Source organism: Gorilla gorilla, chromosome 18 (assembly GCF_029281585.2).
Source record: "Gorilla gorilla gorilla isolate KB3781 chromosome 18, NHGRI_mGorGor1-v2.1_pri, whole genome shotgun sequence".
Lineage (NCBI taxonomy): Eukaryota > Metazoa > Chordata > Mammalia > Primates > Hominidae > Gorilla > Gorilla gorilla.
This window is the reverse complement of record NC_073242.2, coordinates 11365260-11386754: the sequence shown is the minus strand read 5'-3', so window position 1 is coordinate 11386754 and position 21495 is coordinate 11365260. Positions and strand designations below refer to the sequence as shown.

At 41.7% G+C, this 21495-nt stretch overlaps 1 protein-coding gene and 1 pseudogene across 33 annotated transcripts in view; one reads left to right on the top strand and one right to left on the bottom strand.

The window, feature by feature from the left end:
* Positions 1–886: 886 nt before the first annotated feature.
* LOC115931141 (uncharacterized) lies at positions 887–995 on the top strand (annotated as a pseudogene).
* Positions 996–14496: 13501 nt separating this feature from the next.
* Positions 14497–21495, bottom strand: part of RBFOX1 (RNA binding fox-1 homolog 1) — a 2483553-nt gene continuing 2476554 nt past the window's right edge. For 20 of the 33 annotated variants that reach the window (XM_055365246.2, XM_055365243.2, XM_055365234.2 and 17 more), the window contains 2 exons: positions 18697–18772; positions 14497–17206 (listed from right to left, as the gene is read on the bottom strand). In XM_055365246.2, coding sequence (XP_055221221.1) covers positions 17084–17206; positions 18697–18772 — 199 coding nt within the window. In that variant the 3' untranslated portion in view covers positions 14497–17083. Of the gene's footprint in view, positions 18336–18696; positions 18773–21495 lie in introns of all 33 variants that reach the window. The other 13 variants (XM_063699486.1, XM_019012245.4, XM_019012254.4 and 10 more) reach the window with 3 other exon arrangements.

Sequence of the window (21495 nt, the reverse complement as noted above, 5' to 3'; positions counted from 1 at the left end):
AAGATGTTCCTTGTTCTTCTGCCATGATTGTGAGACCTCCCCAGCCATGTGGAACTGTGAGTCAATTAAACTTTTCCTTCATCAGTTACCTTGTCTTGGATAGTTCTTTATTAGCAGCGTGAAGATGAGCTAATGCATATGGTAACCCTATTTTTAGTTTGAGAAATCTCTATACTGTTTTCTAAAATGGCTGTGCTAATATACGTTCCCACCAACAGTATACAAAGGTTATTTTCTCTACATTCTCGCCAACACCTGTTATCTTTTGTCTTCTTGATGATAGCCGTTCTAACAGGTATGAGGTGATATCTCATTGTGGTTTTAATTTGTATTTGCCTGATTAACAATAGTGAGTATTTTAAAAATCTGGTTTTTACATGTCTTTTGTGAATATTTAGGTTCTTTGCCCATTTTTAAATATTTGTGTTCTTATTGAGTGGTTTGTGTTTCTTGTATATTTTGGATATGGTCTCCTTAGTTGATGTATGATTTGCAAATATTTTCTCCCTATTTATGGGTTGTTTCTTCATTCTGATCTTAAGTGAAATAAGTGGGGCACAGAAATGAGAATATTGCATGGTCCCACCAGAGGCTGGGGATATGAGTGGGTGGGGCCAAGGGAAATGGTCAAAAGGTACAACAGTTCAGTTCCTTACAGGAGGACGAAGTTCTAACCTTTTTCACATCAAGGTGACTTTAGTTAATAATGTATTATACCTCAATTGTTAAAAGAAAGGGTTTTTAAATGTTCTTACCAAAAATAAATAAGCATGTGAGGCAATGGATGTGTTAGCCTAACTTGCTCATTCTGCAATGTATACATGTATCAATGTATTACATCGCATCCCATAAATATATCCAATTATGTCGTTTAAAAATAAAGTTAAGCACTTGTATGTTTTAACATGTGGACATTTATAGACAGGTTCAAAAAGTTCTCTTGCAACCCAGAACTCATTGTTCAGTATGAGTTTTGATACATATAAGAAGGGATTTGGGAGGCCGGATCATGAAGTTAGGAGTTTGAGACCAGCCTGACCAATATGGTGAAACCCGATCTTTACTAAAAATACAAAAATTAGCTGGGCGTGGTGGCATGTGCCTGTAATCCCAGCTACTCAGGAGGCTGAGGCAGGAGAATCACTTGAACCCAGGAGGTGGAGGTTGTTGTGAGCTGAGATCATGCCACTGAACTCCAGCCTGGGTGACAGAGTGAGACTCCGTCTGAAAAAAGGATATCATATCTATACCTGAGACAGTTAACTGATGGGAGTATTGATAACCGTAAAGGTTGGTTCCAGGCTGGGAACATTAGCCCATGCTGGAATCCTCGCACTTTGGGGGCTGAGTTGGGAGGTTTGCTTGAAGCTAGGAGTTAAAGACCAGCCTGGGCAAGGATAGCAACATCCCATCTCCACAGAAATTTAAAAATTGGCTGGGTGTGGGGGCATGCACCTATAGTTGTAGCTACTTGGGAAGGAGAAGGCTGAGGTAGAAGGATTGAGTCCAGGAGTTGGAGGCTGCAGTGAGCTCTCATGGCACTGCTGTACCTCCACCCTGAGCAACAGAGTAAGACCCTGTCTTTCAATTTAAAGTTGGTTGTAGGGTTGTAGAATAGATTAAAAGTTATGGGATATGGGGGGAGTCCGTGCTATATTAATTTTGTATTCCAATTTCATGTTGACTTTGCTATATCAAGATTGCTTTTTGTTTTAAGGGTTTCTCTGTTGAGAACATGTCTGGAGTTAAAAGTATTGGTATATTCTACAGATCTTTACTACTGAGCATGATAGCTTAGGAATGAATATGATTTAAACTCATTCATGTTTGGAGAGGTATTCAAATTGAGAGCTGGGTAGAACCACTTACTCTAAAAATGATCATAGAGTAAATTGGTTGAAGAAATTAGATCCCAAAGATCTTTGGTAAATTTTGAAGTCTTCGTCAGTATATCCATATCAAAAGGGGGTGACAGAAGCCAAAATAAATGAACTGTGGGCTAACAGGACAACTGAATTAAGCATCAGTCATATTAAAAAGGGCTAACTTGCCAGAGCTTGGTAGCTCTTCTTGGTGGCTAGACCCAGCAGAAGATTAACAATCACTACAATTTGGCTTTTAGGTAGCTACATCCCTAGGAGAAGGGAGAAAACCACATCAAGGGATCACCCCATGGGACAAAAGAATCTGAACAGCAGCTCTTGAGCCCCAGATCTTTACTTTCTTAGTCCACCCCCATGAGAAGGAACCAGAAAAACAATTCTGGTAATATGACAAAGCAAGGTTCTTTAACATTCTCAAAAGCTCACACTAGCTCACCAGCAATAGATCCAAATCAAGAAGAAATCTCTGAATTGCCAGAAAAAGAAATCAGAAGGTCAATCATTGAGCTACTCAAAGAGGCACAGAGAAAGGTGAAGTCCAACTTAAATTTTGAAAAATACAGGATTAAAAGGACTAACTTCAAGATAATTCTTTCGAAGATAAAATTGACTTCAGCTCTTTAGAGGAACTAAGGTGACCTTAATGGATGGTGGAAGGAATCACGACATCCAATTCCTTCAAATAAAATTTGAGTATAGTCTTTGGAATCTTTCAGACTGGGTTCAAACCCTGGATTTTCTAGCTAACAACTTGGGGAGACTGTATTAGTGTGTGCTCATGCTGCTGATAAAGCTTTCAGTGTCAGGTATTTCTAAAATGGACTGAGTTCCATTTAAGAAAAAGCTTTAATGGACTCAGTTCCACATGGTGGGGAGGCCTCACAATCATGGCAGATGGTGAAAGGCATGTCTTACATGGAGGCAGGCAAGAGGGAACTTGGGCAGGAAAACTACCCTTTATAAAACCATCAGCTTTCATGAGATGTATTCATCACAGGAACAGTACAAGAAAGATCTACTCCCATGATTCAACTACCTCCTACCAGGTCCCCCTGACGACATGTGGGAATTGTGGGAGCTATGATTCCAGATGAGATTTGGGTGGGGACACTGCAGAACCATAACAGCATTGCTTTCCCTTCTTGAGCTTTGGTTTTCTCATATATAACATGAGGATGGAATAGTAGGAGTCGAGCTTCCTGGGCGCACTCTGATCAAATTAAATCAATTAAATCCTTATGGGTGAAATTCAGGCAGGGATATTTTGTAAAAGCATTTCACATGATTCTAATATGTGGCCAGGTTTGAGAACCTCTTGAGTAGATGAGATCTAAAGCATTCGATTTCAAATTTTAGGCTGCATGCCATGCAAATCACCTAGGCTTGAACACTAGCCACCCTAATTGCCAGGGTCAGAAAAGGGACTCAGAGATCTGCCTTGTGAGCAGGCTCTCCAGGTGCTTCTGATGCAGGCAACCCATGGACCACATTTAGAGGGGAGGAAATAATGGCTTCAGCTCTTTCATCTTTGATGTACTAAGAATCTGTTGGGGGAAGGTATTGAGTGGGCTGTATTGATTAGAAAGGGATTCTTCATTTAAGCAGCAGAAAAAGGGTTAGTTTTCAGAAATAGAAGTAAGTGAAAATGTATAGTTTAGCAGGACATTGTCCAGACAAACATAAGGAGGAAGGGAATGGTAAAATGTGCTGCTTGGGACCTCTGTGATGAGGATGCCAAGAGCACGGTGTCCGATTGTAGATCTGAGGTCCCATGGAAGTCTGAACTGCTTATGATTAATTCCTGTTTTCTCTAGTGGTGTTCACTCCCCATCAAAATTATAAGACAAGCTTTATAAGACAGGATGTTGGTTCTGAGAATAGGTTATGAAATCCATGGCTTCCACCTTGTGGGCACTCTCTGGCTCTTTTTACTTGCTGAAGGAAGCTGGCATTACTTCATAAAGCAAGCTTGCATGTTGTGAGCTGCCCTACGGATAGACCTTCACGGCTGGGAACTGAGGAATGAAAGCCCCTGGCTACAGTCAGCAAAAAACTCAGTCCGCCAGTTCAGTCTGCAAGGACTTGAATCCCGCTAATAGCTTTGCAAGTAAGCTGGAAAATGTATCCTTCTCCAGCCAACACTTTACATGACAATGGCCCCCACCAACACTGATTGTAGTCTCTTGCAAAGCCCTGAGCAACCTGGGCCTCTGGCCCACAGTACCTATAAACGTTTTTTTTTTTTTTCTTTTTTTTGAGACGGGGTCTCTGTCACTGAAGCTGGAATGCAGTGAGTGATCTTGGCTCACTGTAGCATCAACCTTGACTTCCTGGAGTCAGGTGTTCCTCCTGCCTCAGTCTTCTGAGTAGTAGCTGGGACTACAGGAGTGCACCATGGTGATCAGCTAATTTTTAAATTTTTTGTAGAGACACGGTCTCCTGATGTTACGCAGCCTGGTCTTGAACTCCTAGTCTCAAATGATCCTCTTGCCTTGGCCTTCAAAATCTTACAGGCATGAGCCACTGTTCCCAGCCATGTTAGTTATTTTAAGCTTTTAAATTTGGAGGTAACGTGTTATGCTACAATAAATAACTTATGCAAAGACTTAAATTTATTGTGAGTTTAATGATCTGGTAGCTCACTAGGAAAGTCCTGGGAAAGCTATACAGTGACAGTTCCTTGTGTCTTGGGGGATACTTCCAAGGCTTTGCTTTTCAGACCAAGCCTCTTATCTGGCTCCCCCAGTTTCTAGTAGCTGTGCAGCATTCTCTCACTTCTGAGACCTGGTTTTCCTATCCAGAAAATAGAGATGGCCTTGTCTCCCTTGAAAGTTGGGAATTGGAGATGAAGTGGTTCTTACCACAAAGACAGTAGTGCTTTTTACTTTGACATAAACAAGCAGATTTACAAGGCATGGTCGGTAGGATTTCTGCACCCTGATGAACAAGCTCTGCGTCATCTCCTCTTGAGTATGGGAGGAGTCCGTGACTAGGATGCGATACCACTCCCTTGGTAGCAGTAATAGGTTACTTATCAGTTGACAGACTTAATCTGAAGGGAGATAACCCTGGGTGAGCCTGAACTAGTTAGAAGAAACTTTAAAAGAATGTGAAGAAATTCAAAACGGCACACCTCTGCTCACCTGGAAGAAGGTGTAAATATCCACATAGTAAACTTTCTATGGGGCTGCCTTGAAAGGAACGGCTGGTGGCTTTTATGGGCTAAGAGAAGTTACCAGCTAACAACTAGCAAGGAAGTGGGGACCTTAATCTTACCTCCATGAGGAACTAAACTTTGCTGACAACCTTGATGAGTTTGGAAGATGATTTCAAGCCTCGAATGAGAATCACAGCCATAGTCAGCACTTCAGTTGTAGCTGGGGAGATCCTGAGCACAGGGCCCATCTCTAACCCATACCTAGACTTCTGAGCCCTGGAAATTGTGAGGTCTCAAATGTGTGCTTTAAGTTACTATGCATGCCTACTTTATTTTACAGCAATAGACATTAATACTCAAGGTTAGGATGGTCGCCTAATGGTATGTCAGGCACATTTGTAATGTTTCACTCTATGACTGTTACCGGAAAGGGGTCCAGATCCAGACCCCAAGGGAGGGTTCTTGGATCTTGCACAAGAAAGAATTCAGGGCGAGTCCGTAGGGTAAAGTGAAAGCAAATTTATTTAAGGAAGTAAGGGAATAAACGATGGCTACAGCATAGAACAGCGGCATGGGCTGCTCAGTTGAGTATACTTAGTTATTTCTTGATGATATGTTAAACAAGTATATTATTCATGAGTTTTCCTGGAAAGGTGCAGGCAATTCCCGGAACCCAGTGTTTCTCTCTTTAGACTACAAAAGGGTAACTTCTGGGCATTGCCATGGTATTTGTAAACTGTCATGGTACTGGTGGGAGTGTCTTTTAGCATGCTAATGTATTATAATTAGCATATAATGAGCAGTGAGGGGGACCAGAGGTCACTTTCATCACTATTTTGGTTTTGGTAGGTTTTGGCTGGCTTCCTGTTTTATCAACAGTGTCTTTATGATCTATATTCTGTGATCCCAATCCTGTGGACCTCCCATCTCATCCTGTGATAAAAGTGCCTAACCTCCTAGGAATCCAGCGCAGCGGGTCTCCACCTTATTTGACCCCGCCCCTATTCAAGATGGAGTCGCTGTTTCAAAGCCTCTGACACATTTCAAATGTCTCTGACTATACTTATACTATTTTGGTAACCCTAGTGCTCAGCACTCTGGGGAATGGTGGAGCATTGTTGATGAGCAAAGAAATGGGTAAAAGAATGAACAAAGAGGTAGGGTTCCTACCCCTTGGGTATTGCGGCTGAAGAGAGAATAGTGCTGCTAAAATGGCTTCCCCTAAATCACGCTCCTTGATACACCCTATGAGTTCAGTATGTCTCCTTTGGGACTTAGGATTTGCTGACTTGGCTAATACAATCCCTGAAAGACAAGCTTCTAGTATGTGCTGGGTTATTTCCCAAGAACCTGAGCGTCAGTGACAACCAGAAGTAAAGTAAGTGAATGGCTGACATTTTAAGAGGATAGCTGCCGGTGAAGAGGAGCCAATGTTTGCACTTCTGAGAAGTATGGGGGCAGAAGCAGAACTTTTACTCAGACTGATCACAGTGATAAATCAGATGCCAGCATCACCCATGGTATCAGCCTGAATGATTGTGGTGTCACTCATGAGGCTTATGCTAAAGTGAGACTAGAAATAAGGTGGCCGAGGGCTGGGTGCGGTGGCTCACACCTGTAATCCCAGCACTTTGTGAGGCCGAGGTGGGTGGATCACTTGAGATCAGGAGTTTGAGACCAGCCTGGCCAACATGGTGAAACCCCATCTCTACTAAAAATACAAAAATTAGCCAACATGGTGAAATATGGAGAAATCCCATCTCTATGAGAAATAGAAAAAAATTAGCCAGGTGTGGTGGCAGGTACCTATAGCTGTAGTCCCAGCTACTCAGGAGGCCGAGGCAGGAGAATCGCTTGAACCCAGGAGGCGGAGGTTGGAGTGAGGCGAGATCATGCCATTGTACTCCAGCCTGGTCAACAGAGAGACTCCTCCTCAAAAAAGGTGGCCAAAGAGCACTCTTCAATGATCTGTAGCTGCATTATCCAATGTGGGCACCTCAAGCTGAGCTAGATACGGCTTTTTAAAAGAAATTTTATTTTTGGAGTTGTCTTGCTCTGTCGTCAAGGCTGGAGTGCAGTGGTGTAATCAGCTCAATGAAGTCTGGAACTCCTGGGCTCAAGCGATCCTTCCACCTCAGCCCTTTGACATAGCTAGGATCATCAGCACTACCATGCCTGGCTGATTGTCTTCTTTAGCAACGGGGATCTCACGATGTTGCCCAGGCTCATATCATATCCCTGCCTTGGCCTCCCAAAGTGTTGAGATTATAGGCATGAGCTACCGTGCCTGGCCAGATGTGGCTTTTGAGCACTGGAGATATGGCTTGTTCAAACTGAAATGTGCTGTGTGAAATTTATGCCAAGTACCAAGACTTAGTATGAAGATGTACAATATCTCCTTATTTCTCTATTCATAACATGTTGAAGTGATACTATTTTTAATATTGTAAGTTAAGTAAAAGACTAGTTTAACCTATTTTTACTTCTGTGGCTTGTCTGCTAGACAACTTAAAATTATATACGCATCTTGCCTTATATTTCTGGTAGGCAGTGCCAGTTTAAAGCATGAGGAAATCTATACCAGAGAAGGCAAGGCCAAGAAAACTGAAAGAAGCAAAATCAAACTTGGGCTAAAAAATTAAAATGTGACAAGTCTATATGATTACTAGATAAGTAAATCATATTAAACTTCGGCTAAATTAAAATGTGACAAGTCTGTATGATTACTAGAGAAGTAAATCATGACTACTTTTACACACTGAAGTCTGTAATATTAATCAGAATGGGAAGAGTTGTCCAGTTTTTTCTCCTTAACCCTTCCGTTCTATTTCCCTCCTATTACCTCCTTCCCTCTCCTCCTTTAGTTTCCTCTGCCTTTTTTTGAGACAGGGTCTTGCCCTGTCGTCCAGGCTCAAGTGCATTGGTGTGATCTTGGCTCACTGCAACCTCTGCCTCCTGGGCTCAAGTGATCCTCCCACCTCAGCCTCCCAAGTAGCTGGGACTACAGGCATATGCTACCATGCCTGGGTAATTTTTTTGGTATTTTTTTTGTAGAGGGTTCTCACCATGTTGCCTAGGCTAGTCTCAAACTCCTGGGCTCAAGTGATCCATGGGCCTCGGCCTCTCAGAGTGTTGAGATTACAGGTGTGAGCCACCATGCCTGCGCTGTACTTTGTGCTTTGTAGACAGGATAGCTTTGAGCGACCATACTGTTAAAAAATGACATCTTCGGACCTTCTGATTCTTAGCCAATGAGATTAAAATATCTCTGTGTAATAAACCTACCTCCAGACCCAGGATCTATCAGTGTAACACCTTGTTCAGTTCCTGGCTGGTTGGCAGTAAGGGAGTGGGCATTCTAGGAGAATGGCAGAGCTGTTGTCCTCTCTTAGGCAGTCATTACTTGGTTTAGATGCCTGCTACCAGGAAGGAATGTGGACACTGTGCTCCCAAACTTACAGCTTCTCAAGGGACACATTCTATGAAATCTCCCCATTTTCAAACATTGGAAGTTAACAAATATCTTGTAAATACCTGTCCATACCCAACGATAGAATCTTAGGGGGCATTTGGTTTCCAAAGCCACCAGGAGGGTGGGTTCCATCCTACACCTTAGACTCAGTCACAGCATCCTTGTGACTGATGTGGAGAGACCAAGAACATGTATTTCCTTCCTAGCACTGGTACCCAGGAATTTAGAGATTGGGGCAGGGATATTGAAGAAAATGGCCGTGGCGTACTGGGGAGTCTCAGGGATATGAAACATTACTTCTTATCCCAACATCACAGTTGCTAGTGGCCTTGGCTGCTCAATTCTCCTCCCCTCTCCAAACTCCAAACAGACCCATATGGACATGGATAGTGTTCTGTTGGAAGATAAACGAAGTTGGTAGGAGACTCAGTTGTCAGTATTTAGTGAGTTTTAAAATACTAAGTCCAGTTTGCTTTGGAATATTGCTTGTTTTCTGTAGCATAAAAGATCTCTATAATCTTATCTAACCCTAGAATCTATGTCTGTGAGGCAAAGGGTGGGTCTTGGTACCTATAACAGTTTGTTATTGGAGTTGAGTGTTCTGTTTCATTTCAAATCTATATCAAAGTGACAGAAATTCCTGGCTGAAAAATATCTTGAGGCAAACAAGAGGGGTGAAGATTTACTGCAAATCTTCCATCTCACTTTTTTCTGACAATCGGCTTTCAAAGTAATTACATTTCCTTCTATTTTACTAAGGAGGATGTGAGGGTTTAATGTGGTTGGATGTCTTGGCTGAGAAGCAAGTGGGGGAGCTGAGATTTACACATGGGTCAGAGTGGCTCTGATGCCTTGTGTTTCTCTGTGTTTGTGGATGCGCATTGCAGATATGCAAAGCACAGGCAGGTTCATAGGTGGCTGCCAGTGGAGTAGGCACAGATACCAAATAACCATTAAAATGTTCAAGAATAGCTCTCAATAGGTGACCAGCCTCCCGGGTTTTCCAGATTTAACCTCACTGAACACTCTCCTGTGGTCACAAAAGCCAGTGTCTCTTTTCAACATGGCTCTTTATTTTCTCTCCCCGCCCCCCCCAAAGTGAAGGGTGAGTAACTTTTTCAGACCCAAACCCTTAGTGCTGCACAATCTTACTGAATCTTCATCAAAATCCAACGAGGCATTTCCATAATCTGAAAAGTGAGCCCCAGAGAGGCTAAATTGCCAAAGTCACACAGCTAGGAAGAAGATGGAAGCTAGTAGAGGTGGGATCTAAAGTGAGGTTCATCTAGAATCTTTTTTTTTTTTTTTTAAAAACAAAAAGGCCGAAGGCTGGGACATGGTAGCTCATATCTATAATCCTAGCACTTGGGGAGACCAAGGCGGGAGGATCATTTGAGCTCAGGATTTCAAGACCAGCCTGGGCATTCTAGTGAGATGTTGTATCTAAAAATAAAACCTAAAAGAGGAAAAAGACCTCTAACCACTACATCTTGCTGTCTGTTTTTCTATTCTTTCTGCTACATGCCTTAATCTTTGGCTTAATGGAAACAACAAAGATCTAGTGTCTTTCCATCAGCTTAGAAGAGTCAGTTATTTTTGAGTGATAGAAAAATTTTAGGAAGAGGAGCTGATTTTTCCACCGTGCATGGCGTAATCATTTTGAATTTCGGTATTTGTTGTAACACTGAAAGTTTTGCGGGTTTTTCCTTTTCTCATAAAATGTGTACCCCCCCAACCCCATCTTCACACACTCTTTGGGGTGAGAGGAGAACAGATCTTTGGGAAAAAAAGGGAAACAGTAGAAAGAACAGTACATCGTCTAGTCACGCAATTTAGGAAAATAAAGGAAAAAAGCAGCAGCAAGCCAGTTACGCTGACAGCCCCGTCCAGCTGAGCGGCAGTTCGGCTGCTGCTGAAATCCTACTTACAGTAATGAATTTCAATGCCACTCGCCAGCCTAGGAGTGTTTGGGGGAGATAAAAGTCGAGCTGTGTGCTGTGCCTCTGACCTGGTTTTCAGTTCTAGACAACTTCTGGTGTGGTTGCAGAAAGTTTGACTTTCCAGATGTGAGCGTGAGGGCTTCGTTTTCTGGCCTGTAGTTTTATTGCTGTCTGCTTTAAGGCAGATTTTTGGAGGGGGGTTGTGCAGGGTTTAACTTGCTTTATAAGATTTGCTGGAGTCTGCATGCTGATGAGCTGCCAATTTGCATTCTGCGCCTTTGCAGCCATCACCTGCCCACAGCAGCACCATTACCCTACTTCCTGGGTCTCTGCTCTTCTATTTTCTACCTGCAGCCATTATTTTTTTTTCTTTAGAGCCTGGGGAATTCTCTTGCTCTCGTTGACTTTTTGCTTCATTCAAGCAACACGCCATCTGTCTATTTCAGTCAGGGAGCTTGGATGTCAAAGTCACAGGCACCTGCTCGATTTCATGAGGAATCATCATGGGAGGGGTGGTGTGCACCCTCAAAGGAAGACCCTGGGGCCCTCTTGATACCCCACCATCTAAACAAGTGCTCGCTAGGCCGCTAGTAAAACCAGACATCTGAGTGCAGCGTGCAGTAAAGAGAAGAATGCTTTGGCTTTGGCTCCTAGCTCCAAGGCTTTTATGTGCTTTGTTACATGGGGCAAATTGCTTCCCTATGCTGCTGCAAGGACTAAGTGCCAGGATATATGCTAAGTGTTTAGCATGTAGCAACAACTTTGGAGTCGGTGACCGTGATTCGGCTCTACCACTTAATAGCCATATGCCCTGGGCATGTCCCTAGCCTTGCTCAAGCTTCTAGTTCCTTACGGGTAGACTGGGGCAATAATAGGATTTATCTTGCCAGGGTGTAAGGATTAAGATAATGGTAATAAGTCCCACTTGCTGATCTCTTTTTCTATCAGTACCTACATGTTCTGTAAGAATTGGCATATATATTTATGGTCTGATAATATATATATTGTGGTTATGCTAATGCACATAGAGACATTAAAAAGCAGTTGGTCTGTATGCATAGAGATTTATATGTATACGATTGCATAGAGTTCTGTGTATAAACATACTGTAGAATATCATGTGTGTATATGTACGTATACTATACTATGTATCTTTTAACAGTCTGGTTCTGTTGCTCAGGCTGGAGTGTAGTGGTGCAATTGTGACTCACTGCAACTTTGCACTCCCAGGCTCAAAAGATCCTCCCACCTCAGCCTTCCTAGTAGCTGGCACCACAGGTGTGCACTACCACACATAGCTTATCTTTTAATCTTTTGTAGAGACAGGGTCTTCCCTATGTTGCCCACACTGGTCTTGAACTCCCGGGCTCAAGTGACCCTCCAGTTTCTGCCTGCCTCCCCAAAGTGCTGGGATTATAGGCGTGAGCCACCATACCTGGCCAAAATGTGTATATTATTTGATCTTTAAAATATTTGAATGCATAAAATATATGGATACGTGTACATTATATAGATATATACGTGATTTATTAGAGAAAATGCTTTGTTAGGTTAAGTGTTTTGTGTGTTTTAATACATCTAATTGTAAGAACCCTTTAAGTTAATGGTGCAATTATCCCCAGTTTATGGGTGAGGTAACTGAAAGAGGTTAGGAGAGGTTCTACATGCTTTCTGAAAGCAGTGGGGTCTAGGAATCTGCTTTTTCAAGCTCACCAGGTTCTAAGAAAATCCATAGCGCATAGGTTGGATGGACACTGTCTCAGCAGTAAAATGCTTTTGCTTGTGTGTGCACGTGTGTATGCATGAGAGTGTGCCCACAAAAACTACATTTCCTTCCAAAATGGCTACTTCCCAGGAAGTAGAAACAGGCTTCAGAAGACATAGGTAATAAAAGTTGTCAGGATGTTGAGTGGGAACTTAAAGATAGTGGTCCAAGCTAACTGAACTGTATCTGTAATATTTTAGTTTAACATGGAGAAGATTTTACCGTTCAATATATTGATTTAAGAAGTACATAGCTGGCCAGGCACGGTGGCTCGTGCCTGTCATCCCAGCACTTTGGGAGGCTAAGGTGGGTGGATCACCTGAGGTTAGGAGTTTGAGACCAGCCTGGCCAACATGGTGAAACCCCATCTCTACTACAAATACAAAAACTAGCTGGATGTGGTAGCATGTGCCTGTAGTCCCAGCTACTAGGAAGGCTGAGGCAGGAGAATCACTTGAACCTGGGAGGCAGAGGTAGCAGTGAGCGGAGATCATGCCACTGCATTCCAGCCTTGGTGACAGAGTGAGACTCTTTCTCTAAAAAGAAAAAGCCAGTGGGATGAAGCAATGGCTACCCCTCAGGCATTGTCCACAGAAAATGCCAGCCAGCCTCTATTTCTGCATGAAGCATATGCATGGCATATGGGCTTCCTTTCTCACCTCTGCCCACACTCCAGGGGGAGGACAGGAGTGGGATGGCAAGAATCCGCATACACTGGCCAGGTCTCTTAAACTTGTTTGCTTCTGCCATCAATTTTCTCTACATTTCACATAAAATTTAGATGCTTCTCTATTTTGGATAAGAGCCTGCTTTTGGAGATTGTAATGTAAACTGTATCTGTCATCACCTCTTATATCCTCCTATTTAGTGGAGAAGGGCTCAGGTATAAAGCAGTATTTTAGGAAACCCTTATCCTCCCTCCCACCACCTGTGAGGATAAAGCTAGCGACTTTTTTTAATTAACATATCCATACATATTGTGTAAGTAGAGCACAAGAATCCCAAATTTAACGTCACCACTACCACCATCACCATCAATAATAAAGTGGGCACAGACTTCAGGGTCAGACAGTTCTTCATGTTGTGCCCTCTTTCAACACTTGCTAGATACAGCTTTGGGCAAATCATATGACCTATCAGATCCTTCCTGTCCTCATAAAATAAGGGTAACCCTATCTTTAATGACCAGTTGACATAGGCCAATATAAGTTGATTTATAACCGGCATGGTCTTCATATATAAGGAGTTTACAGAGAAGGGATGATTAAATATACTGAAATAAGATAGATGCTGTGAAGACAACCTGCAGTGTGGAAAAAAAATGATTGGAGAACAAAGAGTCTGCAGGTGGCACACAGGGTTAAACTGCTCATGTATAAAGTTCTTCTTGGTCAGGTGAGAATATGCCTCGTCAGTTAAGGGTGCACCTTCTGGAATCCTAGGGTGATCACCTGCTTGCTGTGTGACCTTGGAGAAATGAATCTTTGTGTCTCAGTTGCTTCACCTGTGGATAATAGCTTACAGTTTATGAAGTACTGCTGCAAGCAGTTAATTGAGATTGCTTTCTTCTGCATAACAATATTAGGTCAGTGAGATGATCCTGAGGTGCAGTTGAGGAAACTGAGGCACAGCGCTTTGGTTTAATTCATCCTGGATTGCCACCAGCAAGTTGACAGAATCAGGGTGCACACTCAGAATATGTTTCTAGAACGCACATGTTAAAAATCTTTCAGTGATACCAACTTAATAGGAATATTAAGATATAATGAGATAGGATTAAGATATTAAGTAACTAAATGGGGTGGACAGTTCAACCCTGATTTTTAAATAAGGAACACATGATTTTTGGCTCCTAATGAGCATTCAATGTATGTGAATTGTAGCACTTACTATATTTTTTTCATCTTATCCGAGGTCTCCCAAAAAGTCATTAATAGCTCAAACATATTTAAGATGAGTGATGTATTTTGTTTTAAACTGAAGACTTGACACTTCCATGCTAGGAGATAGCTAAGCTTAGTTCAGTTTCTTAAACAGCCAGGGTGAGTTCCACTAACTTCTTTGGAAAAATGAGTGAGGAAGGGAAAGATTTTAATCCAGAAAACCAGGGAACTTGCAGAAGGCATCTGGTCTACTGGTGGCCAGGGCAGCCTGCTGCTCACTTGGGCAACACCCACCCCACATCCCCAGGCGGGCCCAAGTGCAATCACAGCTGTGGATAACAAATCTACCCACTGAGAGAGAAAACCCATGGAAGCCAAATAACTCAGAACACCAACTTGTACCTTTTCAGACTAAGCTTTTATTTTTTTGATATTACAAACCAGTTTTCTTTATTCACAAACCACTGTAAGTGATATAAACACTAATTTCTAAAGACAGATATACACATTTTCTGGGTTTGCAGATTGCGTGATGTGTGTGTTAAGAAGTCACTATATGCCACACATAATATTAATTTTCCATAATTCATAATAGCAATAGTTATTTAAATGAAAACATTCCAAATAAATACTGTTTAAAAAAAATCCAAAATGTTTGTTTACATCTCTGACATACATTTTAAAATGACTTATTGGCATCTTGGAGTGCCTAGACAAAAGATTCTGCAACATCAGTTGGCACTCACTTACTCTAAATGATTTTATTAAAACTACATACAGTCATGGGGGAAAGTACAGCTCATTGATGAAAATCAAAACTGCAAATGAATTTTACTTTAACCAACACAGTAAGAATTCTATGTTTGTGATTCGAAACACAATACAAATTCTGGATTTTGAAATTGAGGCAATTGGGAGAAATTTATTCTCCATAGCCCCCTGCTCCTACTCTTTCTTCCCTCTGGAGGATGTCACAGTATTTTAATAATTTGTTTCCTTTAAGAACATCAACCAGGCACCCATTGCCATAACACTGTTTTCCAGGTGGGGGAATGAGAATGTCTTAGTGATGCTATAAAACACCCCCTTGCCCCTCCCCTCACCCACCCAAAGAAGTCTGGTGAAAAGAACACTTTATATGCTTTTGGCTGATAAGCAGCTCCCCCCTCCCCCTTTTCTCTTTTCAAGATCACTATCATCTGTCTTAGGTATCGAAGCTACAGAAACTTTGTTTTCAAATCTTGTGAAACTTTATTGATGGTTTAATATCCAACTGATCTTACGGCATGCACATAGGATGGCAAGAGAAAGCTGGATCACACATTTTTTTTTAAAGTTTTGTTTGGTTTTGTTTTAAAGCAGAGTTGTTACAGCAGATTGGCAGGTTCACAGCGGTGAGAGTTGATAACTTACTGAAGTGCGTGCCACAGGGCCTGCACTGTACACATGAGGACTTAACCTATGGCAGCAAAACTACTCAGGGACAGCCTGCTGCTGTTGTTTTTATTTAAATACAAAAACAGGAAGACCCGTGACAGATACCCCAACTTAAGTTAACTTGTAAACAGGACAACGTGGAAAGTTCAAACAGAAGTACAGACAAACTGCAATTTTTCGGCTGTGTCACTCTGGCCCTGCTTCCGAGAAAGGTGGGGAGACTTTGTTCTTTTGGGATGAAGAGGGTGGATCTACTTTTTTTTTTTTTTTTTGCATCCTTCTGACAAGTGTCCTGGGCCTTGGAGACAGAATTAAAGAGATCATTTTGAGATAATCCTTGGGGGTATGGGAAAGAGGTGGAAGGGCAGGATCTCACGGACTGAAAAATTGCAGATTGTTCACACAACGCAGTCACGTTTCAAAAAGTACCAAGCTGATGAAAATACCATGATTATCTCTACTCAATGATTGCAATACTTGTAAAATGCTTCTATAAATCCGAATATGATTATCATGTAATTCCATAAAAATTATACGTCTGTCTCTAACAGTTGTTCTACTAGGCTAAAACTAAAGCTTCATAGACTGTTTCTAGAACTTAACAACTCCACTGCACAGATGGAAATTTTATACATTTTTTTTAACTGGTACAAAGAATTTAAGTTTTTATTACTTTCTTTTTTTGGAAAAAAAGAAAAAAATAGAAACAGTGCTTTTTATCACCTTTTTATTAATGTTATTTTTTCCCTCCCATAATATAAAAGTCAGCAATGATATCAATAATTTATTATACTGGAAGAAATATAAAAAGAATGCTTGTTGATGGCCTAACTAGCAGGTTTTTTTTCCCTAAATAGCGACTGGTTAAGAAGCTGAATACTGCCGGGTGGAATGGTTTAAAGGGCGGGTTTGCACAGCTTCATTCAACTCAGATGCACAAGTGCTACTAGAAGCACCTCCTTAACAACATAACCTTTGGCTTGAACTGGCAATGAGTAACTTAGAACCATTGATAAATGATTGTTGGTGCAGTGGGTCGTTTAGATTCATCAGTTACATTTTTTTTTTCTTTCAGCCAAACCCCAGTTCCAATCCCCTAAGCCCCTCCCAACCTCCCCTTTCACAAAATAAAATAATGCAGATGCAGAAAAAAATGACTACTGTAGTCACCTACACTCTTCCCAAACAGCTGATAACCCCAGTAGCTTAATATTCAGCATATATAATTCATTTACATAATATAGCACTCTGGATATGGCCCTAAACCAGTTTTTATTCATTATCTAGCATCTGTCTAGATCAACCACAAAAACTCCTACAGCCAGCAACCAAACTACGGAACCTTCAGAAATTAAAGACCCACAATATTAAAATACACAGAACAAAATATCTGAGGTATAAGATAAAAAATGTAATTTTTTTTCCTTTTTATTTGTATTTTTTTTTTAGAGTTGCTAAAATGATGTACTACTGCATGTATTGCAATACTCAGGCCTCGGAAAGCTTCCTTTCTCCCCACATTGGAAGGTTTTTATGGTTTTGTCATTTAGTATGGAGCAAAACGGTTGTATCCCCCTCGGTATATACTAGCCTGCAATGAAGAAAGAACGAGACCCACATCATCAGCATGGCTCCTAGTCTTGGCATCAGTCAAAGGTGCAAAAGCATTCTGAAACAAAGCAATTTGAGGGGTGTGTTTTTTACATTTTCCTTTTGCAACATGTGGATCATCAAAAAGACTAATGTGAAAAATAGACACTCAAAACCAACCGAAATGGAGGCACCCCCTACCCATCCCAGGTCATTCTTGGAAAACTAAAGATAGGGCCATTCCTGACCTTCCCCAATAGCTCCTCCTAAAGAAATTCCCTGCAAAACCAAATTCTGTCAGCCAGTCCTCTTACCTAAAAGGACTCTGTTATAAGCTGGACAATGGAAGGATTTTCACTGTCTCATTTTTCTATAACAGAATAATCTGCACTTGAGGTTGAATTTGGACAATTTGTTGAATGTAATTCAACTCTCCAACACATTCCTCATGTGGACTAGGTGTTGAAGCAGAGTTGTTGAATGCAGAATTGGGATGAAAATCTCAATCTACTTCTTACTTGACTTGGCTCTGCAAGCTGTATGGAATCTGATCTTGAGAAGGGAGTTGTGGAGTTGTACAGATGAATTGCTTGATGTAATTAAGCTTGTGCAAAACAACGCTTCCAAATCATGGCTGAATTTCTATGATTGAGCTTCAGTGAACTGTGTGGCCATGGTTTTAATGGCTACAAGGTGGCACTTAACGATTTCCTTTTTCTAAAAGTATTGGCAATTCAAATGAATGCCTATGGGGATTCATTTTTAGGATAAGGACTGATATTCTTGATCCAAGCAGAAAACTGCATGCCAAAGCTTTGTAATGATTGCATATGCTCTCACGTGATGGGCACGTCTTACTGTACTCAAGAGTTTCAGTGCATAGAAGTTTGAACAAGTACAGGCAAGTTCACCCCACCCTTACCTCCCATTTTTTACCCTCCCCCCACCCCCTCCCAAAACAAAAACCCAGACCTGCCCCAAAACAAAAGGCAACCCCCAAACCCAGCTGATTCCTTCTACTTTCTTATGTACTAGGTACACACACAAAGTGTGCCCCTCTCTATTTTCTCTCCTGGGCGACTATGACTTTAAACATGAATTGTAATAGGGGAGGAGAGGCAGTCAGATTCTCAGCTGCCTGACAGCAGAGGCCTGGAAGTGTGCAGCTTAGCTCCTCTGAAGTCTGTGCTGGGGCTGGAACCTTGGGGCTATGTGAATGAGCAGCAAGGGAGGGAAAAAAAAAGAAAAAAAAAGTTCTGCATTGACACTGCATTCTGTTAGTGATGGATTTAATTATCAAAATGACTAATTATTCCATTAAGGTAAGTGCTCTGCTAGGTGAGACTTGCAAAATTAGAAATATAATAACTTACATGCACTACATTGCCAAGAAATTAAGACATTTATCAAGTTTACTGGGAGGATTAATGTGGCATTTTAGCTGCTGTTAGCACAAGAGACAAATTCAATTAAGGGGAAGTGAGAGGACGTCAACCAGTACTGAGGTGCCAGCTGGGGAAAGGGAAGGGAGGCAGGAAGAAGTGAGGACAAGGAGAAACTTGTACTCACCATGGCACCAACGCCGTAGGTGGGGGCTGGAGCAAGTGCGTGGTGGTAGGGGTCGGCAGCATAAACTCGTCCGTAACTGAAAGGAAAATAGAGGTGAAGATTGATCCATAGTATGCAATTACAAAACAATAACAATCATAAAATCCAAAATACCAAGACAGTTTGCAGGGGCCCTACTCATCTTCGAGTGAGAAGCAAATTCTACTCTGCTGTGTAATATGAGTTCATCTGTACACGATACATTTTTTGTGCATTTAACATGGTTGATATTGCTATGTTTAACAGATAAATACATATATACACATATACACACGTACTTATGATTTTCCCTGCCTCCCCCCATAATACTGTGTCCACACTGCTGAAGTAGCTGCCTTAGAGATTGAGGTAGGTAAGAAAGAAACAACTTCAAGTATTAAGCCCTGCACCCACAGAGGGTATGTTAATTCTCAAGAGAGTGCCTTTTTCTCCTGATTCAGCTGTCACCATTCAAGTGAAATAGGGTGAATCAGAAAGGGTGAAGTGAACCTGTCTGAAGTTAGTGTCCACCATCTTAGAATGGAAAGGAGCCAAGTATATTTGAATGGAAGCACCCTTAAAGGGTCTGTGGGACCCCCATTCCCATTCCCATTCAATCAGACTGATTTGGTTTTGATTCTATTATTCCAGAACTTCTGTCACATTCATCCATGGCCAGGTTCTGGGAAGGGAGAGGCATTTGAAACAACAAACCTTAATGACATTTACTCATCTTTGTGTTTTTCTGTCTCTACCATCCTACTACCTGCCATGGCTTCTGGTATAGGCTTTAGAATAAAAATGGAGAAGAGATGAAAACCAAATGTGCTGAATGCCTACTAAATATCTGGAAGTTAATTTTTTTTTTTTAAAGGAATCAGCAAGTGAAGGCACCTGCTCAAGGTCGCATAACTAGACAGAGCAGATCTTTATTTTTTTGGGGGGGGAGGTTGGGAGGGGGGAGACAAAGTCTTGCTATGTTACTCAGGTTGGTTCAAAACTCCAGGGTTCAAGTAGTCTACCCCGTCTCAGCCTCTCAGTGTTAGGATTACAGGCGTGAGCCACTGCACTCAGCCTGATCCTTGAATCTCTTAGGGCAACTTGCGTGCTTGGTCCACCGTATCCTGTGCCGGTACTTGTTTGCCCTGCCAGATATTTTCCTGGAGATAGTTTGAATGCTGCTATCTTAATACTGACTGAAGCTGACGTCCTTCCTTGAAAGCTGATCCTGGAATAGATTCCTGTGCAAGTGACTTACCGAATGGGGTGTCCTCAAGAGGAAGAGAGGGGCAAGTAGGTCAGAGCAAGGGAAAAAAAAAAGGCAAGGTCTGAGATGAGGAATATCTGCCACCTGATCCTGTGAGTTTCATGCTACAGCCGGTTCCACCTGGAGGCAAGTGGGTTGGCTTTTTAATGCCTACATAAGTTTTCAGCATTAGCTGTGGGCTTTCCTGGATGCACCACTGAGTTAAAGTGGCTTCCTCTGACATGGGGCAATTTTCTGGAGAAGGGAAGAGCTGTACTGTTAGCAACCAACATTCACTGGGATCGACATGGTTTTTTGATTCTTTGACCATTTCCTGAATGAAGGAACAAGGCTGGAGGAAATGGTTTGTCTGCATTATCAAACTTCAGCTTGTCTCTCATCCCGTAGAGTCCAATTTGCACGTACCTTTTCCCTCTCCTTTCCTGTTTTCCCCCATTTTCCTTCCAAGCTTTCTCATGGTTGGTAGATAAATGATACCAATCCAATACATGCTTGACCCCCTCACACCATGGAGTCTGGGAAGGTGAAGAAAGCGTGATGATGGACCTTCTCAGACTCCAAGTTAGACCCCAGGTGGAATAAAACAATTGATTATACCAGGTTTGCACTGGGCATGTTCCAACTCTCAAGCCCATCTGCCTGTGTCAAAGGGCACTTGAGTGCAAATAATCCTAGATGAGGCTTTCAGCTTCAAGAGGATTCTCCTGATCCTCAAACAATGACATGAAGGGATGCCTCTCTTCTGAGGTGAATCTGTCAGTGAAACTGACAGTCATCTCCCTCTTGCCTTTCATTCTTTGGGGACACCCTTCAGTCCTTCTTATCAAAAGTGGCCTTTAATCAAAGATTATCCTTCTCTCTGGGAGGAAAAACAGGTATCGGTCCAAGGGCAGATGTGTTAAAAAGTTTTTGATAAAATAATATATTCAGAGAGGTCACTCCTGAGACCTGGGCCTTTACCCACTTAACTAGAAGTACATAGTAACAGGCATAAAAGGAAAATTATAACCTTGGTATTGGTCTTTATTTTGTGAGGGAACGAAGTCTGTGATTGGTCCAGAGAAAAATCTGTTAATAGGGTTATTTTTAATGTACTTAAATTTGGCAAAGCTGTTTCATAAATAGGATATAAAGTGCAAAGGCAAACTGAAATCCTTGAGACTTTGTTAAGTGATGTTATGGCATGGTGTTACTTCAAAACAAATGTGAAAAGATGCAAATTCAGATATTTTAAAAATAGGGGAAATGGTTTTACTTTGGCAATAATTTCCTCTTCTGGGGAGACACTATATGGGCAATTTGAATGTATTTAATAAAAGCGTAGCTCCCACCTTTTCCTACTGCATACTTTAGTGGGAAATTCTATAACGCTGGGCATAGTTTCAACCTTTGTGGAAAACCCAAGGTAACAATTTGGCAGTATTCTCTTCCAAGGCAGAAGAAAAATACAGCAGCACTGAACTATTCCTCAGAAATGAGCTGCCTTCTTTTCTCTTCAGGGTGACCTCTACCTT